Source organism: Thalassophryne amazonica, unplaced genomic scaffold (genome assembly GCF_902500255.1).
Source record: "Thalassophryne amazonica unplaced genomic scaffold, fThaAma1.1, whole genome shotgun sequence".
In the NCBI taxonomy this organism is placed as follows: domain Eukaryota; kingdom Metazoa; phylum Chordata; class Actinopteri; order Batrachoidiformes; family Batrachoididae; genus Thalassophryne; species Thalassophryne amazonica.
In genome coordinates, this window is record NW_022986242.1 from 597,846 (window position 1) to 618,788 (window position 20,943).

Below are 20,943 nucleotides of genomic sequence, written 5' to 3' on the forward strand. Positions count from 1 at the left end.
AATTATGGAATCATGAAAAACAAAAGAACGCTCCAACACATCACTAGTATTTTGTTGCACCACCTCTGGCTTTTATAACAGCTTGCAGTCTCTGAGGCATGGACTTAATGAGTGACAAACAGTACTCTTCATCAATCTGGCTCCAACTTTCTCTGATTGCTGTTGCCAGATCAGCTTTGCAGGTTGGAGCCTTGTCATGGACCATTTTCTTCAACTTCCACTAAAGATTTTCAATTGGATTAAGATCCGGACTATTTGCAGGCCATGAAATTGACCCTGTGTGTCTTTTTGCAAGGAATGTTTTCATAGTTTTTGCTCTATGGCAAGATGCATTATCATCTTGAAAAATTATTTCATCATCCCCAAACATCCTTTCAATTGATGGAATAAGAAAAGTGTCCAAAATATCAACGTAAACTTGTGCATTTATTGATGATATAATGACAGCCATCTCCCCAGTGCCTTTACCTGACATGCAGCCCCATATCATCAATGACTGTGGAAATTTACATGTTCTCTTCAGGCAGTCATCTTTATAAATCTCATTGGAACGGCACCAAACAAAAGTTCCAGCATCATCACCTTGCCCAATGCAGATTCGAGATTCATCACTGAATATGACTTTCATCCAGTCATCCACAGTCCACGATTGCTTTTCCTTAGCCCATTGTAACCTTGTTTTTTTCTGTTTAGGTGTTAATGATGGCTTTCGTTTAGCTTTTCTGTATGTAAATCCCATTTCCTTTAGGCGCTTTCTTACAGTTCGGTCACAGACGTTGACTCCAGTTTCCTCCCATTCGTTCATTTGTTTTGTTGCGCATTTTCGATTTTTGAGACATATTGCTTTAAGTTTTCTGTCTTGACGCTTTGATGTCTTCCTTGGTCTACCAGTATGTTTGCCTTTAACAACCTTACCATGTTGTTTGTATTTGGTCCAGAGTTTAGACGTAGCTGACTGTGAACAACCAACATCTTTTGCAACATTGCGTGATAATTTACCCTCTTTTAAGAGTTTGATAATCCTCTCCTTTGTTTCAATTGACATCTCTCGTGTTGGAGCCATGATTCATGTCAGTCCACTTGGTGCAACAGCTCTCCAAGGTGTGATCACTCCTTTTTAGATGCAGACTAACGAGCAGATCTGATTTGATGCAGGTGTTAGTTTTGGGGATGAAAATTTACAGGGTGATTCCATAATTTTTTCCTCAGAATTGAGTGATTCCAAATTTTTTTCCCTCTGCTTGGTCTAAAAAAGTAACCGTTACTGACTGCCACAATTTTTTTTCCTGATTTCTTATAGTGTTTCTTAAAGCCAGAAAGTTGCCATTTGAAATGACTTTAGTTTTGTGTCATGTCTGTGATCTGCTTTTTTTCTACAAAATTAAACAACTGAATGAACATCCTCCGAGGCCGGTGATTCCATAATTTTTGCCAGGGGTTGTAGTTCTGAGCTTTCTCAGAATCATCCTTACCCCACAAAGTGAGATCTTGCATGGAATCCCAGACCGAGGGAAACTGACAGTCATCTTGTGTTTCTTCCACTTTCTAATAAATAATCATAACAGTTGTTGTCTTCTACCAAGCTGCTTGCCTGTTGTCCTGTAGTCCATCCCAGCTTTGTGCAGGTCTACAGTTTTGTCCCTGGTGTCCTTAGACAGCTCTTTGGTCTTGGCTATGGTGGACAGGTTGGAGTGTGATTGATTGAGTGTGTGAACAGGTGTCTTTTATACAGGTAACAAGTTCGAACAGGTACAATTAATACAGGTAAAGAGTGCAGAATAAGAGGGCTTCTTAAAGAAAAATTAGCAGGTCTGTGTGAGCCAGAATTCTTGCTGGTTGGTAGGTGTTCAAATACTTATTTGCAGGACATACAAATAAATTATTAAAAAAAAATCATACATTGTGATTTCCGTATTTTTTTTCTTTTTTTTTTTTTTTAAGATTATGTCTCTCGCAGTGGACATGCACCTAAGATAAAAATTTCAGGCCCCTCCATGATTTCTAAGTGGGAGAACTTGCAAAACCGCAGGGTGTTCAAATACTTATTTTCCTCACTGTACATCTCTCAGGACTTCAATAGCCTCTTCACCTTTAATTTTGATTAACTTTTACACTCAGTTCAACAGGACATAACTCGCTGGACCTCACTGACTCTTGATTTTAGTTCAAGGATAGAAATTGTGAAGAGGAATTTGCTGCCCAAATTTCTATACCTTTTTACTTTACTTTATAAATTTTATTGATCTCACAGAGGAGAAATTCACATGTTACATCAGCTCTTAAGAAAACACACAAGGTGGGTGCAAGTAGAGGAAAATGTTCATCAAACAGTGTGTGCGAGGATAAGCAATGATAATAATAATACTTGTAACAGTACAGGACATAAGAAATAAGGTAGAAATTGTATATATATATATATATATATATATATATATATATATATATATATATATATATACACTGTATATATCTCCCCCTCTAGCTGCCACCTTATTTGATTTCACTACTAGTCTACATACTAATTACCTTTACTACAATCTTTTCCCTCCCCCTCTAGCTGCCAGCTTATCGTGGTGGGGGAGTTTGCGTACCCGGATGATCCTAGGAGCTATGTTGTCGGGGGCTTTGTGCTCCCTGTAGGGTCTCCCAAGACAAACAGGTCCTAGGTGACAGGTCAGACTAAGGGCAGTTCAGAACCTCCATGACCAGTAAAAAATCAAGGACCAAGACGTCGCCAGGCCTGGGGTTGGGGCTCGCGTGCGAGCGCCTGGTGGTTGGGCATTAGCCCATGTGGCCCAGCCGGGATCAGCCCGAAAGAGCGACGTGGGCCCGCCCTCCTGTGGGTTCACCACCTGCAGAGGGGGCCATGGGGATCGGGTGCAGAGAGGACTGGGTGGCAGTCAAGGGCGGGTGGCCCGGCGGTCCGGTCCGCGCTCACAGCCCCTGGCTGTTGGGACGTGGAATGTCACCTCACTGGGGGGAAGGAGCCTGAGCTTGTGCGGGAGGTTGAGACATACCGACTAGAGATAGTTGGGCTCACCTCCACACACAGCTTTAGCTCTGGTACCCAACTACCAGAGAGGGGCTGGACGTTTCACTTTTCTGGTGTTGCTCACGGGTAGAGGTGGAGAGTTGGGGTCGCATTGCTTATTGCTCCCCAGCTCAGTCGCCATGTGTTGGCGTTCACTCCGGTGAACGAGAGGGTCGCGTCCGTACGCCTTCGGGTCAGGGACAGGTCTCTCACTGTTGTCTCGGCCTACGGGCCGAGCAGCAGTGCAGAGTACCCGACCTTCTTGGAGTCCCTGGGAGGGGTATTAGATAATGCTCAGACTGGGGACTCCACTGTTCTCCTGGGGGATTTCAACGCCCACGTGGGCAGCGACAGTGAGACCTGGAGGGGGGTGATCGGGAACAACGGCCTCCCCGATCTGAACCCGAGTGGTGTTCAGTTGTTGGACTTCTGTGCTAGTCACAGTTTGTCCATCACAAACACCATGTTCGAGCACAAGGGTGTCCATAAGTGCACGTGGCACCAGGACACCATGAGCCGGAGGTCGATGATCAACTTTGTAGTCATATCATCTGACCTTCGGCCACGTGTCTCGGACACTCGAGTGAAGAGAGGGGCTGAGCTGTGGACCGATCACCACCTGGTGGTGAGTTGGATCCGCTGGGAGGGGGGGAAGCCAGTCAGACCTGGCAGGCCCAAATATCGTGCTGGGAACAACTGGCGGAACCCTCTGTCAGTGAGGTCTTCAACTCCCACCTCCGGGAGAGCTTCTCCCAGATCCCGGGGAGGTTGGAGACAAGGAGTCCGAGTGGACCATATTCTCCACCTCCACTGTCGAAGCGGCTGCTCGTAGCTGTGGTCGCAAGGTCTCTGGTGCCTGTCGCGGCGGCAATCCCCAAACCTGGTGGTGGACGGCGGAAGTAAGGGATGCTGTCAAGCTGAAGAAGGAGTCCTACTTGTCTTTGTTGGTAGGTGGGACCCCGGAGGCAGCTGACAGGTACCGGCAGGCCAAGCATGCCGCAGCCCGTGCGGTCGCAGAGGCAAAACTCGGGTCTGGGAGGAGTTTGGGGAGGCCATGGAGGAGGACTATCAGTCGGCCTCGAAGAAATTCTGGCAAACTGTCCGACGCCTCAGGAGGCGGAAGCAGCTCTTCACCAGCACTGTCTACGATGTGGGTGGGGAGATGTTGACCCTGACTGGGGATGTTGTCGGGAGGAATACTTCGAGGATCTCCTCAATCCCATCGTCACGTCTTCCAAGGAGGAAGCGGAGACTGGAGACTCGGAGGGAGACTCATCCATTGCCCGGGCCGAGGTCGCCGGGGTGATTGGAGGGCTCCTCGGTGGCAAGGCTCCTGGGGTGGATGAAGTCTGTCCTGAGTACCTTGGATCTCTGGACGTTGTGGGACTGTCTTGGCTGACACGCCTCTGCAACATCGCGTGGCGGTTGGGGACAGTGCCTCTGGATTGGCAGACCGGGGTGGTGGTCCCTCTGTTTAAGAAGGGGGACCAGAGGGTGTGTTCCAACTACAGGGGAATCACACTCCTCAGCCTCCCCAGTAAGGTCTATTCCAGAGTACTGGAGAGGAGAATTCGACCGATAGCCGAACCTCGGATTCAGGAGGAGCAGTGTGGTTTTCATCCTGGTCGCGGCAAACTGGATCACCTCTACATGCTCCATCAGGTGCTCGAGGGATCATGGGAGTTTGCCCAACCAGTCCACATGTGCTTTGTGGATCTGGAGAAGGTGTTTGACCGTGTTCCTTGGGGCACCCTGTGGGGGGTGCTCCGGGAGTACGGGGTCCGGGGTCCTTTGCTAAGGGCTATCCGGTCCCTGTACGACCGCAGCAGGAGCTTGGTTCGCATTGCCGTTAGTAAGTCAAACCTGTTTCCAGTGCACGTTGGCCTCCGACAGGGCTGCCCTTTGTCACCGGTTCTGTTCATTATCTTTATGGACAGAATTTCTAGGCGCAGCCAGGGTGTAGATGGGGTCTGGTTTGGGAACCACAGAATCTCGTCTCTGCTGTTTGCGGACGATGTGGTTCTGTTGGCTTTGTCAAATCAGGACCTTCAGCGTGCACTGGGGCGGTTTGCAGCCGAGTGTGAAGCGTCCGGGATGAAAATCGGCACCTCCAAATCCGAGGCCATGGTTCTCGACTGGAAAAAGGTGCTTTGCCCTCTTCAGGTCGGTGGAGTGTCCTTGCCTTAAGTGGAGGAGTTTAAGTATCTCGGGATCTTGTTCACGAGTGAGGGACGGATGGAGCGTGAGATCGAGAGACGGATCGGTGCAGCATCTGCAGTGATGCGGTCGCTGTATCGGACCGTCGTGGTGAAGAGAGAGCTGAGCAGGGGGGCAAAGCTCCCGATTTCTGGATCGATCTACGTTCCGATCCTCACCTATGGTCATGAGATTTGGCTCATGACCGAAAGAACGAGATCGCGAGTACAAGCCGCCGAGATGAGTCTCCTCCGCAGGGTGGCTGGGCGCTCCCTTAGAGATAGGGTGAGGAGCTTGGTCACTCGGGAGGAGCTCGGAGTCAAGCTGCTGCTCCTCCACGTCTAAAGGAGCCAGTTGAGGTGGCTCGGGCATCTTTTTCGGATGCCCCCTGGACGCCTCGCTGGAGAGGTGTTCCGGGCATGTCCCATCGGGAGGAGGCCCCGGGGAAGACCCAGGACACGCTGGAGGGACTACGTCTCTCACCTGGCTTGGGAACGCCTTGGGGTTCCCCTGGAGGAGCTGGGGGAGGTGTGTGTGGATCGGAGGGTATATGGGTATGCGTGTGTGTGTGTATATATACATATATATATATATATATACACACACGCATACCCATATGCACACACGTACCTATACACATATACGAGGTCTGTTAGAAAAGTAACAGACCTTTTTATTTTTTGCAAAAACTATATGGATTTGAATCATGTGTGATTGCATCAGCCAAGCTTGAACCTTCGTTCGCATGCGTGAGTTTTTTCATGCCTGTCGGCTGCGTCATTCGCCTGTGAGCACGCCTTGTGGGAGGAGTGGTCCAGCCCCCTCGTCGGATTTTCATTGTCAGGAAAGTGGCTGATCGACTGCCGCTTTGCTTCATCAAAATATTTTCACAAAGTGTGAGAGACAGTCAAGTGGAAAAAATAAAAACGTCCTTTACTTTTCTAACAGACCTCGTACATATGCATATATACAAAACAAAACTACACCTTTCAGAGTGGTCTTTTATTGTGGGCAGTCTAAGGCACACCTGTGCACTAATCATGGTGTCTAATCAGCATCTTGATATGGCACACCTGTGAGGTGGGATGGATTATCTCAGCAAAGGAGAAGTGCTCACTATCACAGATTTAGACTGGTTTGTGAACAATATTTGAGGGAAATGGTGATATTGTGTATGTGGAAAAAGTTTTAGATCTTTGAGTTCATCTCATACAAAATGGGAGCAAAACCAAAAGTGTTGCGTTTATATTTTTGTTGAGTGTATATATAAACATGATTGGGATTGAAAAAGAGATTGGAGCATCTTCTTTACAATATGTGAAATGGAGTTTAGGTGTGGTAAGGTGACATTAGTGCAGGGATTTGTAAACAAGTTGTTATTGCACGTGATTTGTGGACATATTTCATGTGGTTATTTCACAGTTATTGTACAGCCTGACAGCAGCAGGGAGGAACGACCTGCGGTATCGTTCCTTCTTGCACTGAGGGTGCCTCACTCTGTCACTGAACGAGCTGGTCAGCTCCACTACAGTCCGCTGCAGAGGGTGAGAGGAGTTGTCCATGATGGATTTGAGCTTGGTTAACACCCTTCTCTCAGCCACCTCCTCCAGAGAGTCCAGAGGACAGCCCAGGACAGAGCTGGACTTCCTGACCAGCTTGTTCAGTCTCTTTCTCTCCCGCTCTGTGCTGCCCGGAGCCCAACAGACGACAGCATAGAGGAGAGCAGAGGCTACAACAGTCATAGAAGGTCTTAAGCAGAGGCCTGCTCACTCCAAAGGATCTCAGTCTCCTCAGGAGGTGGAGGCGGCTCACTACCACTTAGAATTCCTGATTCACAGTTTAATTTTTTGGATAAATTAATATCACGATTTATTTTGGCAGGAGCTAGACCAAGGATTAAATTTAAAACGCTCCAAATCAATAAGAATCATGGGGGCCTTGATGTCCCCAACCTGAAGGAGTACTATTTCGCAGCCCATTTGAGATACATAGTTGGTTGGTACTCTCCAGAAGTTGATGTTCAGTGGAAACAAATTGAGTCAGGGATGGGAAAGTCCCCACCCCAATCACAGCTAGGAGAAAAAATAAAGATTTGAAATCAAGGAAATTGTATTGTAAAAAAACACATTTGTTATTTGGCATGACGTTGTCCAAAAATACAATTTGGCAAAGGAAATAAAAATTGTGACATGGCCTCCTTTCTCGCAACAGTTCCCACCTGGTAGGTTGGACCCACACTTTTTGGGCTGGATTGAAAAGGGTTTAACGGCCTTGTGTTTGTTTGTGGAGGGCGGCACCTTCAAGTCATTTGAAAAATTGAAAATTTAATCTAATTTGGAAAACAAGCACTTGTTTAGAAATTAAAAAGTGCATAATTTTTAGGACAAAGAAATGAGTAAAGGTGCATCCCATCCCACTCCTGATTTTGTCAGAATTTTTTCAGAAGCTTATAAATGTCTACCCACCAAAACGGTGTCTAAGCTTTATAGAGGGTTACAAGCACGAAATGGAAACAACACATCATATGTAAAATTTAAATGGGAAAAGGAGCTGAAGATTGCATTGTCAGAGAGTGATTGGCTTATAATGTGCAACACACAACAAACATCAACTAGCTCTAAAAGATGGAGGGAATGTGGGTGGAAAAGTCTAATAAGGTTCTTTATTACTCCTCATAATAAACAAATTCCAAGGGCCTCACCAATGTTGGAGACAGTGTGGTCACTCGAACGCCAATCACTCTCATATCTTTTGGACATGTACAGAACTAAAACTATTCTGGGAAAGTGTGTTTGAAATGACAGACTGTATTATGGCCTATGTTATCCCCTAACGTCCCAGAGATCTTCTTATTCGGTCTGATACCCACAGAGACAGTTCTTAAAGAAGACAAGTACATCCTTAAAATCCTCATAATTGCATCAAAGAAAGCAATAACAAGGAACTGGCTAAAAAAGGAGCCCCCCAGATCGAACAATGGCTAAACATAATAGAGGACATTTATTTGATGGAGCGATTAACTTTTAGTCTTCAACTTAGAGGTCATATCTTTGTAAAACGTTGGTCAAAATGGCATAAATATAAGCAAAGCAAAGCTTGAAGATGACCTGTAAAATAATATAATTTATTGTAGAACTGTAATGGATTAGCACCCCACACAATTGTTGTGGGTTTTTGTTCTTCTTTGGTTGTTGTTTGGTTCCTTTGAATTGTTGATTAAAATGAAAAGCACAAATAAACAGTTAAAAAAAAAAAAAAAACGAGAAAAATACATCTGCTGCAGGGGAAAAAACGAGCGTCTCATCAGCTGCACAGTGCACACACACACACAGCAAACTTCACAGCGCACACACTTGCTACAAAACACAAAAGGGGCCACATCCTGAACATGCCAGGCTTACCGCAGTGGATTTATTTCCAAATATAAACTCCCCACAAGCAAAGGCGCATGCGCACGCACAATACTGCTGGCTGCAGCTCTGGCTCTCTCACAATTGTGGCACATAAAGTCCATTAACTCCTGGAAATAATGTTTTCTGTCTTTTTACAATGTAACAAATCCATCTCCGTGTCAAGGCAGTCTATTAAAACAGCGTCATGCAGATGTCCCCACATCCATGCACACACCGTCAGGAAATCAGCATCCACACAAACAGCGCATCACCACATTTTAGGTTCCAATATCCGACACTCTGAAAAAGTTAAGAGTTTTGGGGTGAAATGTGTTGTCTCCTCTCTGTAAATCCAAGCCTTCACTTTCGAACATCAGCTCAGAAGCTTCATTTTGGATGGAGCAGGTTCTTTTCTCTCTGTCTGTCAGTAATCAGGATGTTTCCGTTTTGCTAATAACTGCGTCAAATCCAGAGAATTGCCAAGTGAGACATTTTCCAGGAATGCACCTGCTAACGCTCAGAGTGAGAAGAATAAAATACATTAGTGATCACTAATTATTAGCACATGTGCTGAGAGACTTGCACTCATGAGTACTTTTATGTTGTCTTGCTAACTGGGACGTTAAAAACATGAGACATGTTCTTTAATGACATCAGCCGTCCTCCTCATGCAGAAGGTGTCAAACGACATTTTTTGAATTAACTTCAGTATTATCGTAGCATGGTGGATTAGTGTTTAGCACTGTTGACTCACAGTGAGAAGGTCATGGGATCAATTCCCACCTGTGGCCTTTCTGTGTGGAGTTTGCGTGTTCTCCCCGTGTTTGCGTGGGTTCCCTCCGGATGCTCCGGCTTCCTCCCACATCCAAAAACATGCAGGTTAGGTGGACTGAAAACTTTAATTGTCCGGAGCTGTGAATGTGTTCGTCTGTCTTCTTGTGGCACTTTAATTCAATTTTTTCAATTTATTTTCATTTATATAGCACCAAATCACAACAGAGTTGCCTCAAGGCATTTCACACAAGTAAGGTCTAACCTTACTAACGCCCAGCGCAGCAGTGGTAAGGAAAAACGCCCTCTGAGGAAGAAACCTCAAGCAGACCAGACTCAAAGGGGTGACCCTCTGCTTGGGCCATGATACAGGCACAAATTACAGAACAATTCACAAAACGAACATACAGGAAATGCTGTTGGTGCACAAGACAGGAGGGTCTCCAGCACAAACACCACACCCATCTCTGGATGGAGCTGCACCTTAAACAGAGAGAAAAGACAGAATCAGGCATCAGAAAGACAAGAAATACAATATAATTTGTCAGCATTAAACAACAAGAAAACATAAGAAATACTAAGGTGATCGCCGGCCACTAGCCTAAGCTTCACTAAAAGACCCAGAATTAGGTGAAGTTGAGGTCACGGCACACTCCGTTTACTAATAAAATGAATTAAAAAGAGTAAAAATTGTACAACTATACTATGCCAGTATGCTAGCCATACGAAAGGGAAATAACTGCGTCTTAAGTCTGGACTTGAAAGTCTCTACAGAATCTGATTGTTTATTGATGCAGGGAGATCATTCCACAGAAACAGGTGCACGATAAGAGAAAGCTCTGTGACCCACAGACTTTTTATTCACCTTAGGGACACAAAGTAGTCCTGCACCCAGAGAACGCAGAGCCTGGTCCCATACGTAAGGTTTAATTAGGTCAGCTAAGTAGAGAGGGTGCCAGTCCGTGAACAATTTTATAGACAAGTAGCAGAACCTTAAATCTGATCTCACTGGGACAGGAAGCCAGTGAAGAGACGCCAAATGGGCATAATGTGGTCGAACGCACTGCTTCGTGTCAAAGGTCTGGCAGCAGCATTTTTGAACCAGTTGGAGAGCCCTAATGCTGGACTGCGGGTAAACCAGAAAATAGAACATTGCAGTAGTCCAATCTAGAAGAGATAAACAAATGAATCAGGGTCTCAGCATCAGCCATAGACAGGATGGGATGAATCTTCGCTATATTTTGCAGGTGGAAGAAAGCAGTCCTAGTAACATTTCTAATGTGGAGGTCAAAGGACAATGTAGGATCACAAATTACAACAAGGTTCCTCACTTTGTCAGTGTGATGTATGACACACGAGCCCAGGCTAAGCGTAAACTGGTCAAATTGATACTGATGTCTCACTGGACCAAGAACCATCATTTCAGTCTTAAATCATCCAACTTCTCACTGATGCAAGGCAATTATGGAGCTAAATCCAGGCCAAAATTTTTGTAATCTGAAAATTTAAAAAAAGATTGAAAAAATAAATTTTGAAACCTGAAAATTCAGTGTTTGTTGTTCTTGAATTTTATAATCATTTAAAAAGCATTTAAAAAATAAGTGTAAGATATATTTTTCAATTTAAATAAATTTTTGATTCGCTCTGTAATTATTTTGATCAAAATTTATTTTCATTCATATTTCTTTTTTTCCACCTTCAGATATTTTTTTCACTTTCAGATGTAATTTTTTCAGTTTCAACTTTTGGCCCCGTTCATGGCATGGGAGGGCGCAGCTTTGATAGATAATGACTTTGCTCCCGTCTCCATTGTGGATTACTACGCGGCTGGCGCGTGAAAGAAAACAGAGGAGAGGAATGAAAGCTTATTACGAGGCTTTAAACCCTCGAGATAAAGCTGTTTTATTGTGATTGAGTGTAGCAGTTGGATCAGTGGATCCGTATGTTGTCCGGATAATGAATTTAATGACAATGTAACAAAGTGGCGGCAGTTTCACAGCGTAACCTTAATATGACCAGAACCAAGCAGACCGCCCATAAATCCAAAGCTGAGGCGCTTGAGAGAGATCCACCGCTACCAGAATCCACCGAGCTGCTGATCCACAAGCTGCCGACCAGGTCAGCCTCGCCGGCCTCCTGCAGCGCATCACAGCGGAGCTCTGAAAGCGGAGGTCGGTCTTGAAGTCCTGAGCGATTTCTCTCACCAGGTGCTGGAAGGGCAGCGGAGTGCCATGGTGCTGGGCCTGTAACAGTGAGGCTTCTTTACACTGCCTGTAGCCGGAGCACTCTTCTGGGCAGCTTTGGATTTGGATTTACGGGCGGTCTGCTTGGTTCTGTCCATATTAAAGCTTCCTTCAGGTCTGCTGAGCCAGGTCTCTCTGTGTCACTGCTTAATCCACAATAACTGCTGGCAGTCTGTAAAATGAGCGACCTGCCTCATTTTCATGCGGTGATGCTGTGCTGCGTTCACGGTCTTGTGTAGATTTGGGACACATCGGTTTTTTAGGTATAGGTGTTAAACTTTACAATCTTGCATATTTTCCAGTTTTAAACATCAAAAATGACCAAGAGTGGTCTAGAATTAAGCCTGGTTCAGACGACAGGATTTTAAAATTATCTTTAGGTTTCCAAAACCTGAGAGACCACACACGTGAAAATAAAAAATCATGGATCTAACAGGTTTGGTCGTACAGTGTGTGGTGTTCAGCCACGCGGTAAGGACAACAACAACACACACAAACATTTACAGTTCAGACAGGCAATCTCGCAAAATCTCTCGAGATTAAACGTGACTTCAGAGTAAACAAACGGAGGTACTTTGAGGACTATTTACAACAGAGGGGGGAAAAAAAATGATACAAAAAGAAAAAGAAAAGGTGCTCTTTAAAGGAGTGGAGACAGCGCCACCACCGGATTTTCTGGTAAGTCAGAACAGCTGTTTTGATTTTATTTTCTGCTCCGTACGTTCGTCACCTCGCTTTCTGATTGGCTGCACATCACATTCAGCAGGCTGCGTGCTCGTTTGTGGTCAGAGGACACAACACACGCTGCGATATTGGGCCAAAAAAATCCAACATGTTGAATATCCCCGATTTGTGATCGGAGTGCTCCTGACGCCCTTCCGAGCAGATCAGAGCATTCTTAACACACCACACACAGCAGGAATATCTGATAAGATTATCTTTAGTGTCATCATGATTGTCGGGGCATCCTTAAGACTGTCGAAAGGGGAAGATCGGGTCCAATATCGGCCTAATTATCCTGCCGTGTGAACCCGGCCTTACTTGTAATAGACATCTTTAGCATCACTTTATTTACAGGTATCAAGACAATACAATACAGTGGAGAGAAAGTGTAAAGTCATTATCTATCAAAGTACCCAGGTTTCTTGAAAGCAACATCATGTGAGGACTGATTGCTCTCCTGTCACTCACAATTCCACACCCCCCTCAATCGAAGCCACGCCCTCCCACGCCAGAACAGGGCCAAAAGTTAGAACTGAAAAAATAAGATCTGAAAGTGAAAAATTATCTGAAGGTGAAAAAAAGAAATATGAATGAAAATACATTTTTTTGATCAAAAAATTACAGAGCTGAATCAAAAATTTATTTAAACTGAAAAATATACATCTTACACTATTTTGATAATACTTTTTAAATGATTATAAAATTCAAGAACAAACATTGAATTTTCAGTTTCAAAATTTAATTTTTTCAATCTTTTTTATGTTCAGATTACAAAACGTTTGGCCTGGATTTAGCTCCATAGGCAATCTTCTAAGGATTTTATGTGAATGAGATTACCAGCAGTTATCGGCATGTATAACTGAGTATCATCAGTATAGCAGTGAAAGGTAATCTCAAAGCACCGCAATATGTGCCCAAGGGGTGCTATATAAAGGGAGAAAAGCAGGGGGCCTAAGACGGACCAATGTGGAACCCCAAATTTCATGTCACTAAGGTTAGAGGTAGTGTCACTGTACAAAACACAGTGAGAACTGTAAATGCCAAAAACACGACATCTCTGGTACCATAGAAAATTCCTTTATTCTGCAATTACATTCACCTTCAAACACCCCCGTCTTCACCCCCCCCACCCCCAGAGAGAGCAAAAAAAAAAAAAAAAAAAAATCACGTCTCGCTGCCTCTCGCAATAACACGTTTCCAAGTGTAGGAAGTTAACAATCTCACTCTCTCTTTAAGTGGCAATTAACAGTTATCAAAAGGTTACCTTGCCTGATGGAACACACAGCCATTATAAGGAAAAAACAAAACAAAAACAGGTTGCTCAAATAACAAAAACAGCACCCAGGTAATTAATTGCTTATTAGTGCTAACAACATTAACAGTGCAAACAGCATTTCAGTATCCACATGCCCTCATTCAGCTCTTCAGCAAACACAGTGCAAATGGCATCACAGTATTCATATGCCCTCATCTAGCGACTTAAAAAGCATAAGAGAGGAAGCACCTTTTTTAGTCAAACAATCGGCGAGTTGTGACTTGGCTTCTGACCAGAAAACCTCTTTGATTTTGTTTGCTTGTATGAGCTCTTTAATGCTACTTATCTCTAACGCGAGTCTCTTTTCCGACACCTGTTTTGTACCCTTAAGTGCATCAAAGAGGGAATGACTGTCCGTAACACAGGTAACGGGGAAGAGAGTTGAGATCTGCTCTACCAGAGGTAAGTTCAGAGTAGAGCGTAGCCAAGAACATCGCATTGTCAATACCATCTGACATGGCAAGGGTTTCTCCAGCCAGCGAGCTTCTTACCACACGTCTGATTTTTTTAGATTGCCAAAACAGTAGTGAGAACTTTCCTGTTTTTCCCATGAGGACAATTAAAGCTCCTCCCTGTGTACCTCCATTTGGAAGATTGTCAAGAGAGGCATCACTGAAGACCACAAAACTCAAATCATTACTGTCTCCCAAGTATTGAAATTTAAGTGTGACCTTTTCTGATTTTAGTTTGCGAATCGCTTTGTTCACTTCATGAATGGACTGAACAGTGGCATTTCTAATGTTGGATGCCAGACTACTTGTGTCAAACATAACATCTGGTCTAGTTCGTTTGGCAACCCACAAAATCTGTCCTATTTTTGACCTTAGTTGTTCTCTTTCTGTCTCATTTAGCGGTGCATCTCTCTGTACAGCCCGTGCTGCTTGTAAATGAACTGGTTGTAAGTTGTCCATATAATTGTGCTGATGCACCTCCACTCCTCCAGCCACAGTCACTATGTCCATGCCCACGTAAGAAAAATGGTCATGTTCTTCCCGGCCCACATGAAAAGCAGACTTAAGGACTGGGATTACTTTAGTACTGAAGTGCTCTGATTCTGCCCAGAGAAAATCATCCACATGGCATGCCAGTACTCCTGTTACCTCAGCATGCTCGTTCTGCCAATAAAACACTGCCGGATCAACTTTTGACATTTTACCACCAGTGTCCAGCATGAGTTCTTTGACCTTATTGTACCAGTAGAGGGAGGCATCTGCAAGTCCATAGACACATTTCTTCAGTTTCCACAAAACATTGTCCACACCTGCTTCATGTGGGGGGCAAATGTAGACATCTCTTGTGAGTTCCATACCTTGTAAAAAGGCAGATTTAACATCAATAGAATGAACTTTCCATTTGTTTTGACAGATCACAGCTAACAGCAGCCTGAGCGACTCTGATGCACATGTGGGGGAATCTTTCTGTAACTCATGGACATTGAGTTCTTCAAAACCTCTCGCCACAAGGCGGGCTTTTGGAACAATACCTTTAGAGGTTTCTTTCAAAGTACAAACCCATCTGGCTGAAACACATTTTTGACCTTTGTTGGTAACCTCTTCATAGACATTGTTATTTTTCCAGTTTTTAATCTCTTGCTGTTTAGTAGCGTCAAAAGAGATGTCTTTTGTAATGAGTACATCAGCATTTGTGTTATCACATTCAGTGTGAAGATTATCAACCTGTGACATGTCTAACGCTTGTTTTTGTCCTTCACTGCCATCAAGTCCAAGATGTTCCATGTTGTACCAGTTTTTGTATTGCCCCTTGGCTTTTCCTGCTCTGCCTAAAACTCTGGCAGTGTGCTGAGTACCATCACCTCTGTTTGTAAATGTGACGATCTTGCCTGTTCTTAGTTTGACATTACTAAAACCATGAGTATTGGTTACACTACTCTCTGTGTCACTTTGTGACTCATTAGTTCTACGAACATTTTCTCTCTCATCTGTCTCTGTGTTTTCAGTGGCTAGTTCTTCTCCATTAAGACTCATCTCATCATCTGAACTCTCTGTTACATCAGTATGAACAATGTTTTCATATTCTTTCTCATTTTCTGGAAGACTGGGCAGTATTGTCTTATCCTCATCCTGTCCATTCACTTTACTGAGCCTGGACTGATGTACTCTCACCAGAATCTCACCATGTCTTATAAACACAACAGCTCCGTCCTGACCAATAACTACACCTGGATCCTTCCACTCTGTAGTGTCTGCTCGCTTGGAGTACACTCTGTCTCCTGTCTCATACTTTTCATCTGTAGGTCTGAGCTGTTTACGCAATGCTCTTCTTATCCTTTCTGAGCGTTCCACCTCTGTGAAAGCCCTCCTTGAAGCATGTAAAGCTGCTAGATGTTGCCCTACTTTAGTACTCATAGAGGTTTCCTCTAAAGCAGGTAGTTTATCAACCAAAACAGAAGGAAGATTAGGACTGTGTCCAAACACAAGCTGGTATGGACTGTAACCACGCACGTTGATCATACTGTTTTTGGCCATCAGAGCCCAGTCTAGGGCAGTTTACCAACTGCACCCATTTTCCTTTTTTACCTTCAGGAGGATTTCAGTTAGTGTCATGTTGTGTCTCTCCAGCAGCCCATTGCTCCAGGGACTGTATCCTGCTGTAGTCTTGGTCTCAATGTTAAAGTTTTCTGCCATGTCGCGCATTTCCTCATTGTTAAACTCTCCACCGTTGTCAGTAAACAACCGCTTGGGTGAACCGTGGACACTTATCCATGAATGGATGAAGGAATCGACAATCTCTGAAGGTTTCTTGGTCCTGACAATGTTTCCTGCTCTGAAGCGTGTGAAATGGTCGATGATGTGCAGGTACCACACACCAGGTTCCAACTCATGTAGATCCATTGCCACCGTTTCATTATACTCCAAGGCCAATGGCAAACCGACAGCTGGCTTGGTCCTGCTGTACCTCTGACATATCTCACAGTCATGAATGATCTCCTGTAAAATGACTGGACAGTCTTTGTCAGTATTTCCAGAGCTGTGAATGAGCCGCTGCAGCCGGTCTGCAGAGGCGTGGCCAAACTGCTTGTGAAGCTTCAGCAGAACTTTACGCTTCTCTTCTGTTGACATCTCTGTTGTGACAACAAGAACTTCACTTTCATTGCCACTCAATTGAGGACCTTCATCTCTAATGTCCACACAATAGTGTCCCGAACTAGTGAGCTCCAAAGGCACTAGTTGCTTGAACATGATAACTCTATCTAAAATATATATCTAGATATATCATATCTAAAATAGTTCCTGCTCTTTTTAGAGACATTTTGCTCAACAGCAAGGGAATGTCAGCAGAAACAACTTCAGTTTCAATGTGGCACTTTGTTTGACCAATCTTAGCAGGAAGTTTCACTTTTCTGTTGGAGTTTACCACTTGTCCATCTCCAAATCTGAATGGTCTACAGGTTGGCGATTCTGTTTTCAGCATTTTGTTGATTTGATTTTCACTCAAGTCTTTAACGTAACTATCCAGCCACTTTTCACCACACACAGTACGAGTGCATGCAGTGTCAATAATGGCTGATCCCAGTGATTCAGTTAGGAAGATCTCAGTCAGTCATAACTTTGGTAAACAGAGTAATATTGCATTCCTCCACTTTTTCATCTTCTGTTAACTTTACTTCATTTCGTCGGTGAGGACAATCTTTGGTCCAATGGTATGTGCTCTGACAAATGGCGCATTTTGTTCACTTACCATATTTGTCGAGCGGATTTGTGCCCTGCTGCAGGTGCCGCTGACTGCTCTGAGAAGAGCCGTTGCTCCGTCTGAATTTACCCGGTGGTCGTTGATCCGTGAAAAAAAACTCCATCTTGAGTCTCACCGCCACTGCTCACTCCGTTGTTTTTGCCTCCGAAAATCCGCTTCAGTGCAGACTTAACTGATGCAAATGATAGATCGGTGCACGCTGTGAGTGCCAGCTGCCTGCTCTTTTCCTCGAAACCAGCTGTGTCCAGAAGTTTAAACACCAACACAGTGTCAGGCAGCGTCATGTTGTACTTTTTCATGCAGTTGTAACGTTGTTCAAAGTCTATGATGTAGTCCGCCATGGACAAAGCACCGTCTTTGGCTATCGAGTCAAAATGAGAGTATGCTTCATAAGCACGGTCTTTTTCCTCTCGAAGGAATACTGCGTCCAATTTAGCAAGCAAGATTTCCATACCATCATCCTTGTTCAGGTCGGCTGCGGATATTTCCAAGGCAGTCTCTCTAGCTCTCCCTTCGAGCCCCAGCGCCACTGTGAGTGCCTGCTTCTTCTTGTCTAAGTCTGTGACAAGTCTCCAAATACTAACTTCATTTTTCCAGCACTTGTATGGCCGAGCTTCGTCAAACTTTGGCGGTATTTTATAATTGGTAACCATCCTCTGCTACCATGTAAATGCCAAAAACACAACGTCTCTGGTACCATAGAAAATTCCTTTATTCTGCCATTACGTTCACCTTCACACACACCCGTCTTCACCCCCCCACCCCCAGAGAGAGAGAACAAAAAAAAAAAAAAAAAAAAATCACGTCTCGCTGCCTCTCGCGATGTTTCCAAGTGTCAAGTATGACGTCAACCATGCAAGGGGAATCCCAGTAATCCTAAAATGATTTTCCAGCCTATTGAGGATAATATGGTTATCCACGGTATCAAATGCAGCACTGAGATCTAACAGCACCAGAACCTTAGTGGTGTCCGAATCCACTGTGACCAGAAGATCATTCACCACTTTAGTGAGAGCCGTCTCTGTGGAATGATATTATCTAAAAGCAGACTGCAGTGGTTCAAAGGGATTATTCTCAGTAAGATAGTCTATGAGCTGCCGTGACACCACTTTTTCCAGAATTTTAGAGCAAAATGATACATTTTGATATTGGCCAATAGTTTTTCAATACACGAGGGTCAAGATTAGGTTTCTTAAGTAGCGGTTTAATCACTGCAGATCTGAAACATTTAGGAACAGATCCAGAAGTTAAAAAAAGATTAATAATTTCCAGCACAGTCAACCCAAGAGTGGGCCACAGGTCCTTAAACAGTTTTGTTGGTATAGGATCAAATAAACAGGTTGTGCTTTTTGTTGACGTTACAAGTTTCGTCAGCATGCCTAGTGAGATACTGTCAAATTGAATAAGCGTTGCCACCGTGTTGAACAAGAACTTTGAGTTCTGCATGTTTTTTGTTGCTCAAATCAGAGTAATAGGTCCACTTTGTAGCCAGTAATGCATGCTTATAGTCTAAGAGAGCATCACGCCATGCAAGGTGGAATACGTCTAATTTTGAACAACGTCATTTCTGTTCTAGACCTCTGGCCTTATGCTTGAGGTCACGCAGCTAATCACTGAACCAAGGTGACTGTGTTTTGGGGGAGTGCAGCTTTAACAAAGGTGGCGCAATCATGACAAGTGTAGTTTTGAGCACTGAGTTTAAACTATCCACAAGACTGTCTCCTGATTGGGTATTTGCCAAATGTGAAACTAAGACATCAGGCAGTCTAGCTTCGAGTTCAGTCTTAATTGAGGAGTTGATGCATCACCGTAGTGATATATATAAGGTTGTTGTTCCACAAAACACGGCAGCAAAACTGTAAACTTAACAAGTGAGTGATCAGAGACTACTGATGTAAGAGCCATGATGTTAATATTTGTGACAGCAATACCACGTGCGAGAACCAAATCCAGGGTATTTCCACTAATGTGCGTCGAGTCATGAATGCATTGCTGAAATCCTAATGCATCCACAATTTCCATAAATGAATTACAGAGGAGATCAGAGGGGATAAATGATCAAATAAATGATCAGAGGGGATCATTTATATGAACGTTAAAGTCACCAGTGATCAGAATGTTATGTGCACGAGTTGACAAATTAGAGATGAATGCACCAAATTCATCTAAGAATTCAGAATATGGGCCAGGAGGCCTATATACAGTGACAAAGTAATACGGCTGATTTTTATTCTTCTGACCCTGGCAATGCGTAATATCCTGAGCAGAGCGGAGAATCAGATGCTCAAACGAGTTATATTTGTGACCCCCAACAGCTAATAAACTAAACCTAGATTTATAAATAAGAGCAACACCCCCGCCTTACTTCGTATCATGAGGGATGTGACTAAATGTATATGCTGGTGGGCATATCTCATTTAAGGGGAGGACAGCTGTAGGTTTAAGCCAGGTTTCACATAACCCAATCATATCTAAGTGATGAGCAATAATTAGATCATTAATCAACAATGATTTTGAGGACAGTGATCTTTATGTTAATGAGACTCAGACTAAGGACCTCAGTGGGGTTGATAGTTCAACTGTTTGGGTTTAGGGCTGGCTCCAGAGTAGCATATATAAGATGTCTAGAAGTAGGTTTAGGTTTGAGACATTCCACACGTATTGTAGGTAGCAGACACGAAATCTTTGATATTACTGGAACAACAATCACTGAGCCATCCTTAATTTCAATATCATCCAATGTAATAATGGGTATTAAGTTTGCAAAGCATATCCCTCTATGACTTTTATGGGCACGTCTACGGAAGCAGGCACAGTCTCAACTTGTTGAATTTCCCTCCCTGGCAGATAAACTGCACTATCACCATAGTGGATTTTCTGCACTAATTTCCCCGCTAAGCTAACGGATTCCACACCCACATTTGTCATAAGCCTTGGAGGGTCTCTAATCACCTGCTCCGTGATCTGCTGTAAATTCCGAATGTTACACTCTGTGACACTGCGACAGACTGGCATCCTGTCCAGGGTGAACCCCGCCTCACACACTATGACTGCTGGGATAGGCTCCAACTCCCCCGCCCCCCCCCCCCCCCCCCCAAGTGACCCTTAGCTGGAGTAAGCGGTTGAAGATGAGTGAGTGATTATCGCATAATCATCATCAAAACTTTAGTCGGTCAAATGTCATTTCTTTATCTTGTTACTGCCGCCTCCACACTGCCCCCACACATCAGGCTGGTAGTGTGCCTCACTGTTACTTTTTAAAAAATATTTCTTTGTGTCGTGAACGCTCACCTAGCTCAATGGAGATGACGTCCATGTTCTGCTGCTGCCCGGACTCACTGATGTCATACACCACCTGGTAGACAGTTGCTGGGGTCAGCTGAGCCGTCTCCGTGCCCACCGCTGTCACCATAGTGATGGGACTCTCCACAACAGGATCCTCAGAGATGCCACTGTCGCTCTCAGATGAGGGGTCAGCAGGCAGTCCGCTGGGAAACACATCGTTTGGGTTGACGCCGTGTAGGACGTCCTCTGATTCGCTGTCATTCAGCGTCTGAGACA

The 20,943-nt window shown here is 44.2% G+C and overlaps 1 protein-coding gene across 1 annotated transcript in view; it reads right to left on the bottom strand.

Annotated features, from left to right (window-relative positions):
* Window positions 1-20,943, bottom strand: part of creb3l4 (cAMP responsive element binding protein 3-like 4) — a 65,513-nt gene that overhangs the window by 38,274 nt on the left and 6,296 nt on the right. The window contains exon 3 of the mRNA XM_034165301.1: window positions 20,674-20,935. Within this exon, the coding sequence (XP_034021192.1) occupies window positions 20,674-20,935 (262 nt within the window). The remainder of the gene's footprint in view (window positions 1-20,673; window positions 20,936-20,943) is intronic.